Here is a 20,391-nt window from a genome sequence, read left to right as displayed (position 1 = left end):
TGTCTCTGTGTTTCCATTGCTTTAAAAGGCTTGAGTCTTTGGTACCTTTAGGATGCTTGGAGGACTTGTACCTTTGGGGCGCTTAGAAGGGCTACAAGGTCTGTTATTTGGAAATCATTACCTGATTTGTCTGGTGATACTTGGTCAGGGATCATTTTTGATGGACTTTGATGCTGAGCTGATGTGTTTTCTCTTCCCACCATCTGTCCTCAGTTGCTCTCGAGGCTTTGGCCACTGGCCTGCAGGATGAATCCCCAGTGTACAAGGCGGTGAAGTGCTGGTATGTCCTGGGGGCAGGCCTGCTAGTCATGTTTATGGGGTGGTGCCTACTGTCTTAAAGGTCCTATGTATTTGAAACACTCCTGAAGTATCAGTGGCTGATTCCTGAACATACGTTCTGCCATAGTGACGACATCCTGTGAGAATGATCGCTGGAAAGCCCTAGAAGCCCTGTGGTCTGCCTGTTCCCTCTGAAGATGAGGCAGGAGGCAGGCCTCCTTTCTGTGTGAATCCTCTCTCACCTCGGGGTCTGCACTTCTGGTCTGAGCCCAGATTCCTACGGGTTGTGATGTGCCCCTTGTTCTACCCATGGCTCCCTGGAAGCGACCTTGTCCCTGTGTGGGCTCTCTCCTCGTGCCTGCCCCCCATGCCCTCTCTCCCCACTGAGTCTTCTGTGCCCCCCAAGGTCGGCACTTATACTCACTATGTTAGCTTTCTCTCTCTGTGGCTCTTGGAGGTACATGCTGGGACTGGTCGTTGGGGTATTGGGTTTGCTTCACAGTGATGTGGGATGAGACTGGCCGGGGAAACCGGGGAAGTTTTCTAGCATCCTCAGGCCTTGCAAACGTGGCTTTGCTCCTGTCAGTACTCTAGTGATCCTAGACATACTGTCCAATTCTGTACTTCACTGCAACTGTTGATGCAATACTGCTTTGTTTCCTAAATTTTCTGTGTTTTTGTAACACGCCTGACTGCATTGCTCGAGCTTATGTCCTGAGAGTCAGATCATGACTCGATATGTTTTTTCCTTTTTAAGTTTCCTTTTTTAAGGTATCCCTGGGTGGCGCAGCGGTTTGGCGCCTGCCTTTGGCCCAGGGCGCGATCCTGGCGACCCGGGATCGAATCCCACGTCGGGCTCCCGGTGCATGGAGCCTGCTTCTCCCTCTGCCTATGTCTCTGCCTCTCTCTCTCTCTCTGTGTGACTATCATAAATAAAAATAAATAAATAAATAAAAATGATTTATCTATTTGAGAGAGTGAGTGAGCACGGTGGGGACGGGCAGAGGAAGAGGGAGAGAGTTCCAAGCAGAGTTTCCACTGAGCACGGAGCCCAACGCAGGGCTGCATCTCATGACCTGGGCCAAAACTAGTCACACACCTAGCTGACTGTGCCACCCTAGAGCCCCTCTTTTTAAGTTGCTTATTTGTCAGTATTTACAATAAAACCAGACTGGTCTGGGTGGCTGCCCTCCTGGCACATGGGGGTTTTCATCCTGGTTCTGTCCCCAAGGAGGGCCAGCAGCACTCCTCCTGCCTGGTGTCTCCTCATGGCTCATGTGACTGGGCTATTCTTCTCCCTGGGGTTTTCTTCCTGAGGAATGGGTTGAACTGTTGGTGACTCTGACTCTGGCACACAGAAGTGCCCTCGGCACCCCACTGTCAAGAAGCCCTGACACCCTGTGTCCCTCCTGACCCATCAGTGATGACCTGCCCATTGTCCTTCCTTCCTTATCGTGTCACGGGATGTCACTGACATCTGAGTGCCTCTGTGTGCCAGGTGCTTTGTGCAAGCATGGGTGTTGCCCTGCTGCCACTGATACCCATTTCACAGATGGGGAGACTGAGGCTTTGTGAGGTTTAGAGGTTGCTGTGGACTGGCCCAGCCTTCCCTTTCCGGCTTCTCTAATCCATGGGCAACTCCTTTCTTTCTTTCTTTTTTTTTTTTTTTTTTTTTGGCAACTCCGTTCTTATTGGTCTTGAAGTCTGTGGCATGTTGGGCAAGCCTGTGCATCCCTTTAGCTGAGAGTTAGGGGCCTTGAGGTCTGTACCGCCTTGCTGGACAGTAGTCTTTGAGGAGTTGTTGATAGTGTGTGTGTGTGTGTGTGACACTGTCAGTGCTGCTGGGATCCTGGAGGGTCTCTCTCCCTGAGCACCTCTCAATGCTGTGTTTGCAGGTTTGGCATGTTTTGTGGACACACGTTTGGCAGAATGATGTCAACAGATTGTCCAAAGAGATTCTTCAGTCATACTCTGACTCAGGTGCTAACCCATAAGCCTGTGCTGAAAGGTGGGTTCTGGGGACCCTCATGGGAGCGTGGGCCCCAGACACAGCTGAGATCATCGAGGACCCACTACCATCAGATACCCTTCCATTTGAAAGTACACATTCTCATAAAGAACACTCAGAATTAAAGAAGTATGGGAAGGAGAACTGTTAGCCATATCTTCATTAAAATAGGAATATATTTAACGTGTGACCTTTCTTGTGGTATTTTCTCAATAGATGTTGAAAATCTAGGTATTAGACTGAATTCCTAGGTTGTTAGAATAAATTCTGTATCACAAACATTTTCTTTTTTTTTTTAAAGTTTATTTTTAAAGATTTTATTTATTTGTTCATGGGAATACACAGAGAGGAGAGAGAAGCAGAGACACAGGCAGTGGGAGAAGCAGGCTCCATGCAGGGAGCCCGGCGCGGGACTCGATCCCGGGTCTCCAGGATCACACCCTGGGCTGAAGGCGGCGCCAAACCGCTGAGCCACCGGGGCTGCCCCATAAACATTTTCTTATGTACAGTTTGTCCCTGGATGATGTGTGGGTGGGGGACCCTGACCTCTGGTGCAGTTGAAAATCTGCATATAGCTTTGACTTTCCATAACCTAACTACTAATAGCCCTCCTGGTGACAGCACTCGGCGAACATACATATTTTGTATGCAACATGTATGTGTACTGTGTTCTTAGAATGAGTCAGCTGGACAAAAGAAAATAACATTCAGACATGATAAGGAAGAGAATACATTTACATAGCTGTCCTGTATGTATCAGGAAAACACTGCATGTAAGTGGACCCACACTGTTCAAGGGTCCACCATAGTTGCAGGCTCTTCTCAGGAGTGGTTGATGCCATGTTGGATCCCAGTGAGTGTCCTTGGGTTGATGGCACATGCTCACAATTGCTCAGGAGCTGAAATGAACACCTTACCTACTAGGCTTTGTGTGTGTGCAGCATGGTGGCCCAGGCAGGGTCCTCAGGCAGCCCACATGGAAGCTTTTGGCAGGTGCTGTATTGCACCTCCTGAGGGGCTTGGGTAGGTGTCAGTGCCCACTCCAACCACACACAGGCTTTGCAGCGTCATTGCTGATTGCTTATCGACAGCTAAAGTTTAAAAGCAGCAAAATTAAACTAATTGATGGATTAGAAAATAGAGCAAATATGGTAAAGGATTAGCAGCAAGGAATTGGCCAAAAACATACTTGGTAACAGAAGATGGTTCACAAACAGATGTTTGCTAATAACTGGGTGGGTGGGGGGAATGCACATTAAAACAAGGTAGTTTTTTTGACATTGAAACATAGCCTAGTTTTTCATGATTACTGACTTAGCATTTTTGTCTGTTTTTATTCCTGAATGAAGTTTCTGATGCTGTTCGATTGCAGAGAGATTGGAGCTTTGCAAAGACACACCCTCTGCTCAGCAGTCTGTACCGCAGGGTGGGTGTTGTGCAGTGTTAAGACCTGCTGCTCCTGTGCTGAGTGGCACTGTTTCCACGGGGCTCTGTGGCTCCCAGTCTGGGGAGAGAAAAGCCAGGAGGCTCCTCAGACACAGCCATCCACACCTGGACCCCTGGGGTCCCAGACTGAACTTACAAAACATCTTCTCCTTGAGAGGAGAATCCCTCCTTGCCCACACTGACAAGGGCAGAAGTGTCACGGTTTGGACTCTGTGTTGTGTCTGCTGCAAAGTGGGGTGGATGCGGGGAGCCAACTGCCTGTTGAGTGGCTTGTTTTGACAGCCAGGTTGGGGAACTTTTGTTTCAGCTCTTTGTGATGCTTAGTCCAGAGGAGTTGATTGGACACTTAGAAGAAGTTCTGGGAACACATGAAGTGAACTGGCAGCACGTACTCTCCTGTGTGTCTACGCTGGTGATCTGCTCACCTGAAGCACAGCAGTTGGTTCAAGGTACACTTGGTTGGGAGCCCCATGTCTCCTCATCTGGGCCCGTCATCCACCTGTGGTGCCAGCACTGCTTGCCAGAGCCTCATGTAGTTGGCATTTGGCTGTTCTGGTTACTTATTATCCAGTCTCTTGCATGTGGCAGGGGGCATGTATATCCTCCTAACTGGCACGCTCTACCTCCAGCAGAATGTATGCATTTTATTTTACTGCATGTCATGGTCTGCCAGCCATGACCAGAGATTCCCTCCTAGATTGGGTCACTCGATTATTGGCCCGTGCATTCGAGAGCTGCGACCTGGACAGCATGGTCACTGCGTTCCTGGTTGTGCGTCAGGCTGCACTGGAGGGCCCCTCTGTGTTCCCATCCTATGCAGACTGGTTCCAGGTGAGCTACCTCTTGGCAGTCATTGCCAGGACCCTGATTGCCATCCTTGCTACAAATGCATTCTGTGGGTCAGGGCTATTCCTCTCAGCCTCCCCCTGGGGCTCTGTGCTACCTTGTCCAGGGTCTGGCTGCTCCCCTCATTAACACATTGCCCACGCCATCAGGTCTCTGAGGCAGCGAGTGCCGTCAGGAAAGTGTGAGAACAAATGTGACTGCTACTGCCTGCACCATGTATTGCGTCCCCGGGGAGTGCTCCTCAGCTTCCTGGGGTCTCCTCTCTGTTTCTGCCATATCCATGTTCTTGGGACGTTTGTGCAGATGTTCACAGACCCACTGCAGTCCCACTTCTGAGCTGGTGTCTTCTAGACATCAACTTGGAACGTTGGGTGTATATAAATATGTCGTGGAAAAAGTTGTCTAATTCTCTGTACAGGTTTTGGGTTTTCCTGCCACACCACCAGGGAGGTGTAGTTATTGCTTCTTTGTGGGGAGCCAACCTTATTCTAGTTCTGAGGGTGGCTGCACCTGTACCGCCAGTGTGGTAGCCTGCCCTGGCCCAGCCTCTGCCTGCTGGGCCATCGGTACAGGACAGGTGGTCGTGGTGTTCTTTCTTTATTCCTTTATTCTGTGGAGCTGCTGCTTCTCAGCCCTGTGTTCCCCCAGCAATGGGCCCAGGGGCCCCTGCTGGACACACATGTCCACAGCCTGGGTACCCTTGGCGGTCACACAGAGCTGGCCTATTTCCTGTGTCTGCCAAGAGCTGTGTGCCTAGGTGATTTGGTCATAAGCAAGGTGTACCCCAGTCCTGGTTTTTTTTTGCTCAGTTCCCTGGGTGACATAAGGACAGGAGTGCTTCAGAAGTGCTGTTGGTGATGGGGTTTTTTATTTTGTTTTTTCTTTTACCTTTTAAATTAACTTTATTGAAATATAATTTATAGAAAATGCACCCAAGTTAAGTGAATGGTTGGGTGAGTTTGATAGATGTTTAGTATTTGAAGATTGTTTTAATCTTTATTTTTAAGAATATTAATGTAAATAGACCAACATGATTTTAAATTTGAGCCCCTTGGGGTCATGAATTATGGTTCTTAGCTCGTCACGGTGTGCTTAGATGTAATTTTTCTAATGAAAATAACTGTCTTTTTCCTGGAGTGACACTAAAGGCTGTTGCAGATCTGGGGAATCTGTCTGTTACTTTAGATTATTGATGTAAATACTTCAAATAAACTGTGCATCCCCCCTAGGAGCTTGTTTGTATTCCTGTTTCCAGGATGTCATTGAGGCTCCCACTTTTTTTCTTTTTAAGATTTATTTATTTATTTATTCATGAGAGACAGAGGCAGAGACAGGCAGAGGGAGAAGCAGGCTCCATGCAGGGAGCCCGACGTTGGACTCTATTCCGGGTCTCCAGGATCACGCCCTGGGCTGAAGATGGCCCTAAACTGCTGAGCCACCTGGGATGCTCAAGGCTCCCTCTTGAGTGGATGTTACAATGAATCACTAATCCTTCCATGTAGACAGATTAGAGGGAGGGAAATGCTGCCCTTGTACTTGAGTGGGAGCTGAAATGGTGATGTGGGGCGGTTTTCTTGTCATCTGGTGGCCTTTGTTGTTTTTTTGTTTTTTAGTTTTTATTTTAATCATCTGGCACTGAGGACAAGTACACTTCTTTTCATTTTTTTTTAAATTAATTAATTAATTCATTTATTCATTTATTTATGATAGTCACAGAGAGAGAGAGAGAGGCAGAGACACAGGCAGAGGGAGAAGCAGGCTCCATGCACTGGGAGCCTGATGTGGGATTCAATCCCGGGTCTCCAGGATCGCGCCCTGGGCCAAAGGCAGGCGCCAAACCGCTGCGCCACCCAGGGATCCCCATCTATTTTTTTTTTTTTTATGATTTTATTTATTTATTTTTATTTTATTTTTTATTTATTTATTTATCTTTTTAAGATTTTTTATTTAATTATGATAGTCACACACACACACACACAGAGGCAGAGACACAGGCAGAGGGAGAAGCAGGCTCCGTGCACCTGGAGCCCGACGTGGGATTCGATCCCGGATCTCCAGGATCGCGCCCTGGGCCAAAGGCAGGCGCTAAACCGCTGCGCTGCCCAGGGATCCCCTAAGATTTTATTTATTTATTCATGAGAGACACACAGAGAGAGAGAGAGAGAGAGAGAGAGGCAGAGACACAGGCAGAGAGAGAAGCAGACTCCATGCAGGGAACCTGACGTGGGACTCGATCCCTGGACTGCAGGATCAGGCTCTGGACTGAAGGCAGCGCTAAACTGCTGAGCCACCTGGGCTGCCCAGGACAAGTACACTTCTTAATCCCGAACGCCTCTTCCCCCATCCCCCCATCTCCCTCGCCTCTGACATTCTCGGCAACACCTGTTGTTTCTTGTGACTGATTTTAACTTTTTTGACAGGTGTGAGGTAGTATCTCATTGTGGTTTTGGCTTGTATCTCCTGATGATGAATGATGTTGAGCATCTTTTCATGTGTGTTGACCATTTGTATGTCGTCTTCGGAGAAATGTCTATTCATGTCTTCTACCCATTTTTTAATTGGATTCTCTTTTTTGGGGGGGAGTATTGAGTTGTGTAATTTCTTTATGTATTTTGGATACTAGCCCTTTATTGGATATGTCATTTACACATATCTTCTCTTGTTCTGTAGGTTGCCTTTTAGTTGTATTGATTGTTCACTTTGCTCTATAGAGGCTTTTTATTTTGATGAATTCCCAGTAGTTTATTTTTACTTTTGTTTCCCTTACCTCAGGAGACTTATCTAGAAAAATGTTGCTACAGTCAATGTCAGAGAAATTGCTGCTTGTGCTCACTTCTAGGATTTTTTTTTTTTTTTCTTGGTTAAGATCTCACATTTATTTATTTATTTTTTAAAGATTTTATTTATTTATTCATGAGAGAAAGAGAGAGAGAGAGGCAGAGACACAGGCAGAGGGAGAAGCAGGCTCCATGCAGGGAGCCTGATGTGGGCATTGATCCCGGGTCTCCAGGATCAGGCCCTGGGCCGAAGGTGGCACTAAACCGCTGAGCCACCTGGGTTGCCCCAAGATCTGACATTTAGATCTTTAATCCATTTTGAATTTGTTTTTGCGTTTGGTGTAAGAAAGTGGTCTAGGTTCATTCTTTTAGCTGTCCAGTTTCCCCAATACCATTTGTTGAAGAGACATTCTTTTTCCCATTGGATAATCTTTCCTGCTTTGTTGAAGATAAATTGATCATAGAGTTCTGGGCTCATTTCTGGGTTTTCTATTCTATTTTCTTCATCTGTCTGTCTGCTTTTGTGCCTGTACCATATTGTCTTGATCACTACAGCTTTGTAAGATTTTTAAAATTGATTTTATTTTACTTTTAAATTTTTAAGTAATTTTTAGACCCAACATGGGGTTTGAACCTACAATCCCATGATTGTTATAGCTTTGTAATATAACTTGGAAGGCCAGAATTATGATGCCTCCAGCTTTGTTCTTTGTTCAAGGTTGCCTTGGCTGTTTGGGGTCTTTAGAGGTTCCATACAAATTTTAGGATTGTTTGTTCTGTGAAAAATGCTGATAGTGTTTTGATAGGGATTGCACTAAATCTGTAGATTACCTTGGGTAGTATAGTTAAGTATTTTAACAATATTTGTTCTTCCAGTCCATTCTCATGGGATGTGTTTCCATTTCTTTGTGTTCTTTTCAGTTTCCTTCATTAGTGTTGTATAGTTTTCAGGGTATAGGTCTTTCACCTCTTTGGTTAGGTTTATTCCTAGGAATCTTAATGTTTTTTGGTACAGTTGTAAAGGGGTTGTTTTCTTAATTTCCTTTTCTGCTGCATCATTATTAATGCATAGAAATATTAAAAAAATATGGATGTTGATTTCATATCCTGTGACTTTACTGAATTTATCACTTCTAGTAGTTTTTTGGTGAAGTTTTTTGGGTTTTGTATATATAGTATGTCATCTGCAGATAATGAAAGTTTTACTTCTTTCTTACTGATTTGGATATCTTTCATATCTGTTTGTGGTCTGATTTCCTAAGTACTATGTTGAATAAAAATGGTGAGAGTGGAAATCCTTATCTTGTTCCTGGTGTTAGGGGGAAAGACTCTCAACTTTTCCCTTTTAGGATGATGTAAGCTGTGAGTTTTTCAGCCTTTATTATGTTGAGGTATGTTCCCTCTAAACTTAATTTTGCTGAGGGTTTTTGTCATGAATGGTGCTATGCTTTGTCGAATGTTTTTTTCTGCATCTATTGAAATGTCATGTGATTTTTATCCTTTCTCTCATTGATGTGATGTGTCACATTGATTTGTGAATATTGAACCACCTTTGCAGCTGCAGAATAAATTCCACTTGATCGTGGTGAATGGTTTTTTTAATGTATTGTTAGATTCGGTTTGGTAGTATTTGTTGAGGATTTTTGCATCCATGTTGATCAGGGCTGTTGGCCTATAATTCTTTTTTAGTGGAGTCTTTATCTAGTTTTGGTATCAGGGTAATGCTGGCTTCATAGAATGAATTTGGAAGTTTTCCTTCAATCTTTTTGGAATAGTTTGAAAAGAATAGGTATTAACTCTTTTTAAGTGTTTGGTAGAGTTCCCTTGTGAAGCCATCTGGCCTGGACTTTTGTTTGTTGGGAGATTTTTGATGACTGATTCAATTTCTTTGCTGGTTATGTGTCTGTTGAAGTTTCCTGTTTATTCCTGTTTCAGTTTTGGCAGGTTATGTGTTCCTAGGAATTTATCCATTTCTTCCAGGTTGTCCAGTTTGTTGGCATGTAGTTTTTCATAATAATGTCTTAAAATTGTTTGTATTTCTGGGGTGGTTGGTTGTCACTTCTCTCTCATTCGTGATTTTATTTGGGTCCTTTATCTTTTTTTCTTCATAAGTCTGGCTACAGATGTAATCATTTTTATTGCCTTTTTTTTTTTTTTTCTTCAAAGAACCAGCTCCTGGTTTCATTGATCTTTTTTGTTTTAGTTTCTATATTGTTTATTTCTTCTCTAATTTTTTTAAGTACAACTTATTTATTTATTAAAAGATTTTATTTATTCATGAGAGACAGACACAGAGAGAGAGGCAGAGACATAGGCAGAGGGAGAAGCAGGCTCCATGCAGGGAGCCCGACATGGGACTTGATCCTGGAACTCCAAGCTCATGCCCTGAGCTGACAGCAGATGCTCAACTGCTGAGCCACCTAGGAGCCCCTCTTCTCTAATCTTTATTATTTCCTTCCTTCTGCTGGTTTTAGGTTTTGTTTGTTGTTCCTTTTCTAGCTCTTCTGCGAGTAAAATTGTATTGTTTGAGGTTTTCCTTTTTTTTTTTTTTTTCCTTTCTTCTTAAGGTGGGCCTTTATTGGTATAAACTTTGTACTTCAAACCACTTTTCCACATCCCGGAGATTTTGGGCTGTTGTGTTTTCATTTTCATTTGTTTCTGTGAACTTTTTTTTTCTTCTTTGACTTCTTGGTTGACCCACTGATTATTTAGTAGCCTGTTTTACCTCATGTATTTGTGGTCTTTCCACGTCTTTTCTTGTGGTTGATTTCTAGGTTTATAGTGTTGTGGAGTTTGTTCTGCTAGTCTTCAGGTCGATTTCTGGGGCATTTGGGTTAATTTGATAGTTATCTAGTTGTGTTCATGGGATGAAGTGAGCCTAGGGTCCTGCTCAGCTGCTATCCTCCTCTACCTGGTTGCTTTTTGTGTCTGCACCACCACCTCTTAGAAGAATTATGTCGTGCACTTTGGCACAAGTGCTGAGGGCCTCAGATGCAGTGGCGGTGGCTCTGCTGGTGAGCTGGGCCAGGGCAGGGCTGTGTGTGGCTAGGGGTTCAGTCGTCTTGGCAAAGGCTCATAGTGGCACTGCAGGGCTGATACCCGTTCCGAAATTACTAGCACTCCCTGGGCACCCTCAGTTCCTGGCTCTCTGCAGTGTTGTGAGGGGTGACCCTTCTTGGCCACTCCTGCAGTGACCTTGTCCCCTCACAGAAGAGTCTGGGTGATCTGGGTGATACCATGTGTTCAGAAGTGGCTTCATCGTATAGAATGTGTTTGTTTAGGAAAGAGGCCTTTTCAGGGCTGCTAATACATTGTGCTCCTGAGAGTCACAAAAAAATAACACAGTTACTGTTTTGTATAGGAATATTTTTTTTTTTTTAATTTTTATTTATTTATGATAGTCACACAGAGAGAGGGAGAGAGAGGCAGAGACACAGGCAGAGGGAGAAGCAGGCTCCATGCACCGGGAGCCCAACGTGGGATTCGATCCCGGGTCTCCAGGATCGTGCCCTGGGCCAAAGGCAGGCGCCAAACCGCTGCGCCACCCAGGGATCCCAGGAATATATTTTTAATTAAAAAACTTTCTTTATTTGAGAGAGAGAGCGGGCACGAGCAGGCAAGAGGGAGAGGGAGAAGCAGGCTTCCATGGAGCAGGGAGTCCAAAACAGGACTCGATCCTAGGACGCTGGGGTCATGACTTGAGCTGAAAGCAGACACTTCACTGACTGTGAGCCACCCAGGTGTCTCTTTATTTTTGTTTTAAATGAACTTTCAGCCCATGTTGTGAGGCATGCAGAGCTGTGGCATTGTGAGATTACAGGAGGCCAAGCAGCTGTTTCCCTTTGGATGCAGTTGAGCCTCTGTTTCTGCCGTTCTGTGATATGTACCTGGGTGGGTGGCGCTGCCCCTTGTGGAGCCAGCCACCTGGCCTCATGCCCGCCTCTCCCTCCAGGCCTCTTTTGGGAGCACAAGGGGCTTCCACAGTGGCAGCAAGAAGACACTGGTCTTTCTCTTCAAGTTCCTGTCAGACCTCGTTCCCTTTGAGGCTCCAAGGTACATGCAGGTGAGCAGCCACCCAAGGTGCCTCAGGCAGGGGCAGTCTCACCGCCCACCATCCTGCTGGTTTTCCCTGATGCACACGTGCCAGCTAGGGATGTGATTGTGCACTCGGCATGGAAACCATGTTTATGATGGTAAAGTGCCCAGGAACCAGCCGCTTGTCCATCCCTAAGAGGTGGTTGGTGAGCACTGGTGTCGAGTGGAGGGTGACAACACACAGCCCCCCACAAGGATGAGACAGTTCTATGTGCTGGCATAGAAGGATGTCTTTGGCACCCACTTGGTGGGAGGAGCATATATGCGTATGGCACAGCCCCATGTTCGTTTTCTTAAAATGATGGATATTTTCTTTCCCTCCCTCCCTCCCTTGTAGGTTCAAGTTTTTACTTAAATTCCAGTTAGTTAACATATAAAATGTTGTATTTTTATATTGAAGGAGAATCAACAGAATATACCCCAAAGTGCCTGTGGCCATTTCCTTCCAGAGGTGGAAAACATTACACCCTTGTATAGAATTTGCATTTTTTATAACAAAGCTGTATGAATCTCATGGTTAAAGATGCCTTATTGCAAGCTTTCTTTTTTAATTAGATAATGATGCCCAGCATTCTATGGGGTGTAGGACACTGGAAACTGATTCTTCTTTTTGTAATTAAGAAATTTGTATTACATTCCAAAGAATACATGTGACCTAAGGGACATAGACTAGAGACTGTATCATCACTGAGTGAAGCTCAAAACTTCCAGCCTGCCCTGAGGGCTAGACCCTTCATCTCCCTGGGGCACCACTGTGTTTGTGCTGTAGGAGACAGGGTGGGGGGTTTGGGAGGGTGAGGAGGGCAGGGGAGTGGGGTTGGGAGGTGGTGCCAGGGTCAGGGAGGGGCCTGCCTGGCCCGCTTCTGAAGGAATGTGCACAGGTACACTTGGAGACCCTCAGCTGTGATTTTTGTCTGTTTTATCTCTAGCGTTAGCCCCCTGTGGACTTTGGTTAATCCTTGACTCTCCTGCCATCCACAGGAGTACAAGTATCCAAAGCAAGCTGTTGCTGTTTCCCAAGAAAGTCACCCATAGGTCATGGGCTGACATAACCCTGCTCTGCCCACAGGTGCACATTCTCTACCCACCGCTGGTGCCGAGCAAGTACCGCTCTCTCCTCACAGACTATGTCACACTGGCTAAGACGCGCCTGGCTGACCTGAAGGTGAGTCTTGGCCTCCCTGCCGTTCTACTCCCCTGCAGCAGTGGCTTCCTCAGCCTCTCCCCACAGAGGCCAGGGCCTTATGCTCCTGACCACATCTCCTCTGCAGGTTTCAGTGGAAAACATGGGCCTCTATGAAGATCTGTCTTCAGCCAAGGATGTCACAGAGGTAATGTCACCTCGGTTCTGCTATCACCTGTGGCCTCTTGCCTGTGCTCACCAAGCACAGGCTCATTTCCTGGGACTCTCAGCCTTTTCTTCCTAGTATAGCTGGAGGATGTGAGTTAAATTTTCAGAACAGGAGCAAAGCAACTTAGTGTGTGCAGGAAGTTCTGTCTTTTAGATCTTCATTCATGTGGATTTGCATTACAGAGGCTGTCTTTAAAATGGGACAGGAGAAAGATCCTGTATTTCTGAGAATTACAGAAAAAAAATGTTAACTATATTTACATAAGCCAAATGTCAGATGGTGGTATAGTGTGTGTATATGTTATTCTAAGACTTTTTTTTTTTTAAGATTTTATTTATTCATGAAAGACACATGGGGGGGGGGGGGGGACAGACACAGGCAGAGAGAGAAGCAGGCTCCATGCAGGGAGCCTGACATGGGACTTGATCCTGGGTGTCCAGGATCATACCCTGGCCGTAGGCGGTGCTAGACTGCTGAGCCACCTGGGCTGCCCATTTTAAGACTCTCTTACTTAAAGGTTGTGAGTGGCTGGAGAGCCCTTACGGCTGCCATTAAAGTATTAGGTGAATATTCTAAGTATTTAATGTTGGTGTCTATTAACATTGCTGTCAACATATGTTCATATGTTGTCATTTCATAATTTTTTTAACTCTCAAAAATTAAGTTCCTTCCCCTTCCCACTTCAGAGTTTTTCTTTGGAACCCTGTATTGTCCTAGGGCAAGCCCAGGGGGTGACAGAGGTTCCCAGAGGTGTTGACTGGTCCCTGGGGTGACTCTTTTGAGGTGTGATCTTTCTGAGACCTTGAAGCAGCAGTCGGTCCCTTTCTGTGGACTCGTTATTGGTTTGTGGCAATATCCCCTTGCTGTGTTGGCAGCGACCATATTGTCCACCTTGAAATGGCAGGGTTGTCTTTGTGCTGCAGGGTAGGCTGATGGCACCCTTCTCTGCTCAGTCTCTTTTCTTTCGCATCTTTTGTTCTTTCCCATCTTCCCTGTGTGGAACCAGCCCCACAGCCAAGCACACCAGGATGTGGAGAAGGCCATCGCAGTGTTTGAACACACGGGGAAAGTCCCTGTTGCCGTCATGGAGGCCAGGTAGGGCCATGCTTCCTGGAGCTGTCCCGTCTATTCTCAGCCGCGGGGAGCAGGGTGGCTGTTGTATTTGTGGATGACTGAGGGTAGGTGTTCCAGCACAAGTCCTGTAGTGAGGTGGTACCTCAAAGAGCCCTTGCTTTAAAATTCATTTTCTTGAGGTAAAACCAATGGATATTGTTGAGTAGAGCCAAGACAGAAGGATGAGATGAGCCCATGGTTTAATAATGATTTTTCATCAGTGCTCCATGGGTGACCAGTGTGGAGCCAGGACTAAACTGAATAGCAGAATTTTGTTGAATTTGGTGTGATCCGGAGACATCTTGAACTCTGGGTTCTACCAGTGTGGGCAAGGTTTTTGAAGGTATTGCTTTTCAGAAATGTGAACTGAGTCTAGCTCCCAGGATTTCTGAAATTACTCAGGTTGCATGGCTGTGTCTCACACAGTGTCTTCAAGATCCCTGGGATGCAGGCCCGTTGTTTCCCTTTGCATGAAATGTCCCAAAACAATGAAAAACTGTGGTATGGGGCACCTGGGTGGCTCTGTCAGTGAATGTCCAACTCTTAGGTTTTGGCTCAGGTCATGATCTTGGGGTCCTGGAATCAAGCCCCGTGTTGGGCTTCATGCTCAGCAGGGAGTCTGCTGAAGATTCTATCTCCCTTTGCCCTCCCCCCTCCATTCACTGGCTTGCCAGCACATGCGTGTACTCTGTTCTCTTTCTCTTTCTCTGAAATCAATCAATAAATTTTTTTTTTAAGATTTTATTTATTTATTCAAGACAACCACAGAGAGAAAGAGAGGCAGAGACACAGGCAGAGGGAGAAGTAGGCTCTATGCAGGGAGCCCGACATGGGACTTGATCCGAGCTCTCCAGGATCATACCCCAGGCTGAAGGGAGCGCCAAACTGCTGGGCCATTGGGGCTGCCCTCAATAAATAAATCTTTAAAAAACAAAAACAAAACAACCCTGGTATAATATCACAGCCATATGACACAAATGAAACAACCCATGTGGTGCCTCCCTGTGAATGGCAGTGACTGTCTGTGGAAATGGATGTTCTCATAGTTTTCAGGAAGACGTTCTAATGTTTCTGTCATCTGACCGAGTATGTGATGCCTCTAAACGTGCTCTTCTGTGTTGCAGTATCTTCAGGAGACCCTACTACATGTCGCACTTTCTCCCTGCCCTGCTCACACCTCGAGTGGTCAGTACATGTGCTCGTGGACTTGGTGCCCAGTTGGCAGAGAGCAGATGTCTGACTTGCATCACATCTTCTCCCACAGCTCCCAAGAACCCCTGACTCCAGAGCGGCCTTGATAGAGTCCCTGAGGAGGTATGCAAGGACACGTGTTTCCAGAAGGGCTTTGGACAAATGCAAAAAATTGTGTTTTTTTTGTAGAGAAAAGTGTTTTATCACATATGTTTTTATTGATAAAATATTGGCTCAAAATTTATGAAGATATTAAAAAGAAAATTTCTTTAATTCTGAATATCATTTTTCTTTTTTTTTTTAAGATTTTATTTATTTATTCATGAGAGACACAGAGAGAGAGAGGCAGAGACACAGGCAGAGGGAGAAGCAGGCTCCTCGCAGGGAGCCTGATGTGGGACTCGATCCCAGGACCTGGTTCATTCCCTGAGGCGAAGCCAGATGCTTAGCCACTGAGCCAACCAGGATCCCCTATTTTTAGCTTTTTTATTACACATTTATAGCTACAAAAATATATGTGTATATATGGACACATCACACTATGTCACTCTGTGGTTGGCATTTCCACTCACCCTGGTGGCTGTGGGCTCTGGGTCACCACTGAACCAAAGAGTTGAGTTCTGTTCTGTGGCTACAATTCCTTGTTGCAGAAAGTGAGGTCCTCATGGCCTGCAGAATACCTGCCTTGATTAACTTATCTATCCCTGTAACAGCTCTCAGGTTACCTGAAATATAATGTATTAATAGTGCTTCAGTGAGCAGCCTTGCATGTATCTCCATGAAAACTCAGAATTTTTAGTGGTTTTCCTTAATTTTATAGATTAATTAAAAACAATTTTTTTTAAAATTTTTATTTATTTATGATAGTCACACGGAGAGAGAGAGAGAGGCAGAGACATAGGCAGAGGGAGAAGCAGGCTCCATGCACTGGGAGCCCAACATGGGATTCGATCCCGGGTCTCCAGGATAGCGCCCTGGGCCAAAGGCAGGTGCTAAACCGCTGCGCCACTCAGGGATCCCCTAGATTAATTTGTGTATAGTTGACTTTGTTATGGTAACAATGTTTTCCTTCCATGAACATAGTATATCTATTTAAACCTTTCAGTAATAGATTTTTCTATCTTGTAAATTTTTTTTCATTATACTGCTAGGTCCTTAGATTTTGTTGTTAAAAGTGTATCATTTTCTTTCTTTCTTTCTTTCTTTCTTTCTTATTTATTTATTTATTTATTTATTTATTTATTTATTTATTTATTTATTGTTATTGCTGAGGTATAGGTGCTCCTGTATCTAATAACCCTGTTTAACTTATTTCTAATAGGTGCTTGGTAATTTTCTTTGTAGATAATTGCATTGTCTATAAGAATAACAGTTTGTCTTTTCCTTTTTGATCTTTATACCTCATTTTTGTCTCATTGTGTTGGATAGGCTTTTTAGGTATAATATGAAATTGTAGGGATTAGAAGTTAGCATCTTGTCTTGTTCCTGACTGAAATTGGAATGCTTCTCAAGTTTTACCTAGGGACGCCTGGCTGGCTCCATGGTTGAGCGTCTACCTTCGGCTTAGGGTGTGATCCCGGAGTCCCGGGATCAAGTTCCGCATCGGGCTCTCTGCACGGAGCCTGCATCTCCCTCTGCCTGTGTCTCTGCCTCTGTGTGTGTGTGTGTGTGTGTGTGTGTCTCATGAATAAATAAATAAATCTTTAAAAGTAAAAAATTAAAAAAAATAAAGTTTTACCTATACTTCTATTTGCTGTAGTCTTTTTATATTTTCATATGCTTTTTACCATATTAGGAAAGTTCCCTCTATGTGAATTTGCTAAAGACTTTTAGCATGAATTTATACTTTCATTGAATCTCTTTTAAGATTTTATTTATTTATTCATGAGAGACAGAGAGAGAGAGAGAGAGAGAGGCAGGCTCCATGCAGGGAGCCCAATGTGGGACTCAGTCCTGGGACTCCAGGATCACGCCCTGAGCTGAAGGCAGGTGCTCAATCGCTGAGCTACCCAGGGTCTGCTTGGTAATGATGTCTTATATTATATAGACTGTTGTATTTGGTTTACTGATCCTTTGTATAGGATTTTTGCATCTGTGACTCATATTTTTTTACTCATCGTGGCTGCTTTGACTTCAAGGTTATAAGCCTTACCTCTTTCCTGTCTCCTGAAACAGTCTATGTAATGCAAGGATTCTGTGTACCTTTTAGTTTGGTGAAGGTTGGCTATAAAGTCATCTGTTCCTAGTGTCTGTTTTTTTTTTTTTTTTTTTTTTTAAGATTTTATTTATTTATTCATGAGAGACACACAGAGAGAAAGAGAGAGGCAGAGACACAGGCAGAGTGAGAAGCAGGCTCCATGCAGGAAGCCCGATGCAGGACTCGATCCCAGGACTGCTGGGATTATTCCCTGGGCCGAAGGCAGGCTCCAAACTGCTGAGCTACCCAGGGATCCCCTAGAGGCAGACTCTTAACAGCTGACTTAGTTTATTTGAATGGTTATTGGTTTAGTCGTGTGTTTTATTTATTCTTGAGTTAGTTGTATATGTTTCTACAAAACCATCTATTTCATCTAAATTTTCAAATTTATTGACATAGTATTGTTTATCACATATGTGTGTGTGTGTGCATACATATATATGTATATATGTTTTAACCAGGCTCCACACCCGACTCACAACCCTGAGATCAAGACCTGAGCTCAGATCAAGAGTTGAACACTTAACTGATTGAGAAACGCAGCTGCCCTTCGCTTTTTTTGTAATTCCTGCTAGTGTTAATTCTGCCCTTTTCTTTTTCTTTTTTTTTTTAAAGATTTTATTTATTTATTTTTGAGAGAGAGAGATCATGTATGAGAGAGAGCACAAGCAAGTGGAAGGGGAGAGGGAGAGGATGAGGCAGGCTCTCCACGGAGCAGAGAGTTTGATTCAGGACTCGATCCCAGGACCCTGAGATCATGACTTGAGCCAAAGGCAGATGCTTAACTGACTGAGCCACCCAGGTGCCTAATAAGTTCTTAAACTGGTTGTTAACTCAGTGTTTTATTATCCTTCTTGTGTGTACGTGTGTGTGTGTTATAAGATTTTATTTATTCATGAGAGCCACAGAGAGAGAGGCAGAGACATAGGTGGAGGGAGAAGCAGGCTTCATACAGGGAAGGGAGCCCAGTGCAGGACTCGATCCCAGGACCCCAGGATCACACCCTGAGCCAAAGACAGAAGCTCAACCACTGAGCCACCCAGGTACTCCCGCTCTGGGCTTTTCTTATATGGCTCTTATAATATTGATGTATGTTCCCTCTATCCCTACACTGGAAGAATTTAAATCAATAAAAGATACTATACTTTGTCAAATGCTTTTTCTATATCTATTGAGAGAATCATACTATTCTTGTCCTTTTTTATTAATGTGCTGTATCATATGGGTTGATTTCTGGATGTTAAAGCACCCTTGCCGCCCACGAATAAATTCCACTTGGTTCTGGTGAATAACCCTTTTAATGTTCTGCTGTATCCTATTATTAGCTAGTATCTTGGTGAGAATTTTTGCCTCCATATTCATCAGGGATATTGGTCTATAATTCTCCTCTTTGATGGGTCTTTGTCTGGTTTTGGCATCAAGGTAATGCTGTCCTCATAGAGTTTGGAAGTTTTCTATTTCTATGTTTGGAAACAGCTTCAGAAAAATAGGTATTTCTTCCTTAAATGTTTGGTGGAATTCCCCTGGGATGCCATCTGGGCCTGGACTCCTACTTGTTGGAAGACTTTTTGATGACCGATTCAATTTCCTTACTGGTTATGAGTCTGTTCAGGGTTTCTGTTTCTCCTGTTTCCATTTTGGTAATTTATATGTCTCTAGAAATGCATCCATTTCTTTCAGATTGCCTAATTTGTTGGCATATAGTTGATCATAATATGTTCTTATAATTGTTTGTATTGTTTGGTGTTGGTTGTGAGCTCTCCTCTTTTGTTCATGATTTTATTTATTTGGGTCCTTTCTCTTTTCTTTTTGATAAGTCTGGCCAGGGATTTATCAATCTTACTAATTCTTTCAAAGAACCAGGAGCTCCTCATTTCATTCATCTGTTCTTTTGGTTTCTGTTTCATTGATTTTTACTCTTCTCTTTATTATTTCTCTTCTCTTGCTGGGTTTAGGCTTTATTTGCTGTTCTTTTTCCAGCTGTTTAAGGTGTAAGGTTAACTTGTGTATATGAGACTTTTCTTGTTTCTTGAGAAGGGCTTGTATTGCTATATACATCCCTCTTAGGATCACCTTTGCTGTGTCCCCAGTGGTTTTGAACAGTTGTGTTTTATTTTCACTTGTTTCCCTGAATGTTTTAAATTCTCTAATGTCCCAGGTGACCCATTCATTCTTTAGTAGGATGCTCCTTAGCCTCCATGTATTTGAGTTCTTTCCAAATTTCCTCTTGTGATTGAGTTCCAATTTCAAAGCATTGTGGTCTGAGAATATGCAGGGAATGATCACAGTCTTTAGGTACCAGTTGAGACCTGATTTGTGAACAAGTATGTATTCTATTGTGCACATGAGAATGTTCCGTGTGCACCCAAGAAGAATGTATATTCTGTTGCTTTAGGATGAAATGCTCTGAACATATCTGTGAAGTCCATCTGATCCAGTGTGTCATTCAAAGCCCTTGTTTCCTTGTTGATCTTCTGCTTAGATGATCTGTCATTTGCCATGAATGGGGTATTTTAGTTCTTTACTATTACTGTATTATTATCGATGGGTTTCTTTAATTTTCTTATAAATTGGTTTATGTAATAGGCTGCTCCCATGTTAAGGGGATAAATATTTACAATGTTTAGATCTTGTTGGGTAGACCTTTTAGTTATGATATACTGTCCTTCTTCATCTCTTATTACAGTCTTTGGTTTAGTATCTAATTTGTCTGAAAATGAGGATTGCCATCCCAGCTTTCTTTTGATGTCCGTTAGCATGATGAATGGTTTTCCACCCCCACACTTTCAATGTGGAGGTCTCCTTGGGTCTAAAATGAGTCTCTTGCCAACAGCATATCAATGCTTTTTTATCCAATCTGATACCTTGTGCCTTTTTTTTTTTTTTTTAAGATTCTATTTATTTATTCATTCATGAGAGACACAGAGAGAGAGAGAGAGAGAGAGAGGCAGAGACACAGGCAGAGGGAGAAGCAGCCTCCATGCAAGGAGCCCGATGTGGGACTCGATCCCGGGTCTCCAGGATCACACCCTGGACTGCAGGCGGCGCCAAACCGCTGCGCCACCGGGGCTGCCCCTTTGTGCCTTT

The 20,391-nt window shown here is 44.2% G+C and overlaps 1 protein-coding gene across 2 annotated transcripts in view; it reads left to right on the top strand.

The window, feature by feature from the left end:
- The window catches only part of FANCA (FA complementation group A), a 63,094-nt gene that overhangs the window by 11,782 nt on the left and 30,921 nt on the right, over positions 1-20,391 (top strand). For both annotated transcript variants that reach the window (XM_077891194.1, XM_077891195.1), the window contains 11 exons: positions 214-280; positions 2,175-2,287; positions 3,637-3,713; positions 4,041-4,182; positions 4,431-4,564; positions 11,309-11,419; positions 12,521-12,616; positions 12,723-12,782; positions 13,810-13,898; positions 15,041-15,101; positions 15,181-15,230. In XM_077891194.1, the coding sequence (XP_077747320.1) occupies positions 214-280; positions 2,175-2,287; positions 3,637-3,713; positions 4,041-4,182; positions 4,431-4,564; positions 11,309-11,419; positions 12,521-12,616; positions 12,723-12,782; positions 13,810-13,898; positions 15,041-15,101; positions 15,181-15,230 (1,000 nt within the window). The remainder of the gene's footprint in view (positions 1-213; positions 281-2,174; positions 2,288-3,636; positions 3,714-4,040; positions 4,183-4,430; positions 4,565-11,308; positions 11,420-12,520; positions 12,617-12,722; positions 12,783-13,809; positions 13,899-15,040; positions 15,102-15,180; positions 15,231-20,391) is intronic.

This window comes from Canis aureus, chromosome 3 (assembly GCF_053574225.1).
Source record: "Canis aureus isolate CA01 chromosome 3, VMU_Caureus_v.1.0, whole genome shotgun sequence".
In the NCBI taxonomy this organism is placed as follows: domain Eukaryota; kingdom Metazoa; phylum Chordata; class Mammalia; order Carnivora; family Canidae; genus Canis; species Canis aureus.
The sequence above is the reverse complement of the archived record's forward strand: the minus strand, read 5'-3'. Positions and strand labels throughout refer to the sequence as shown.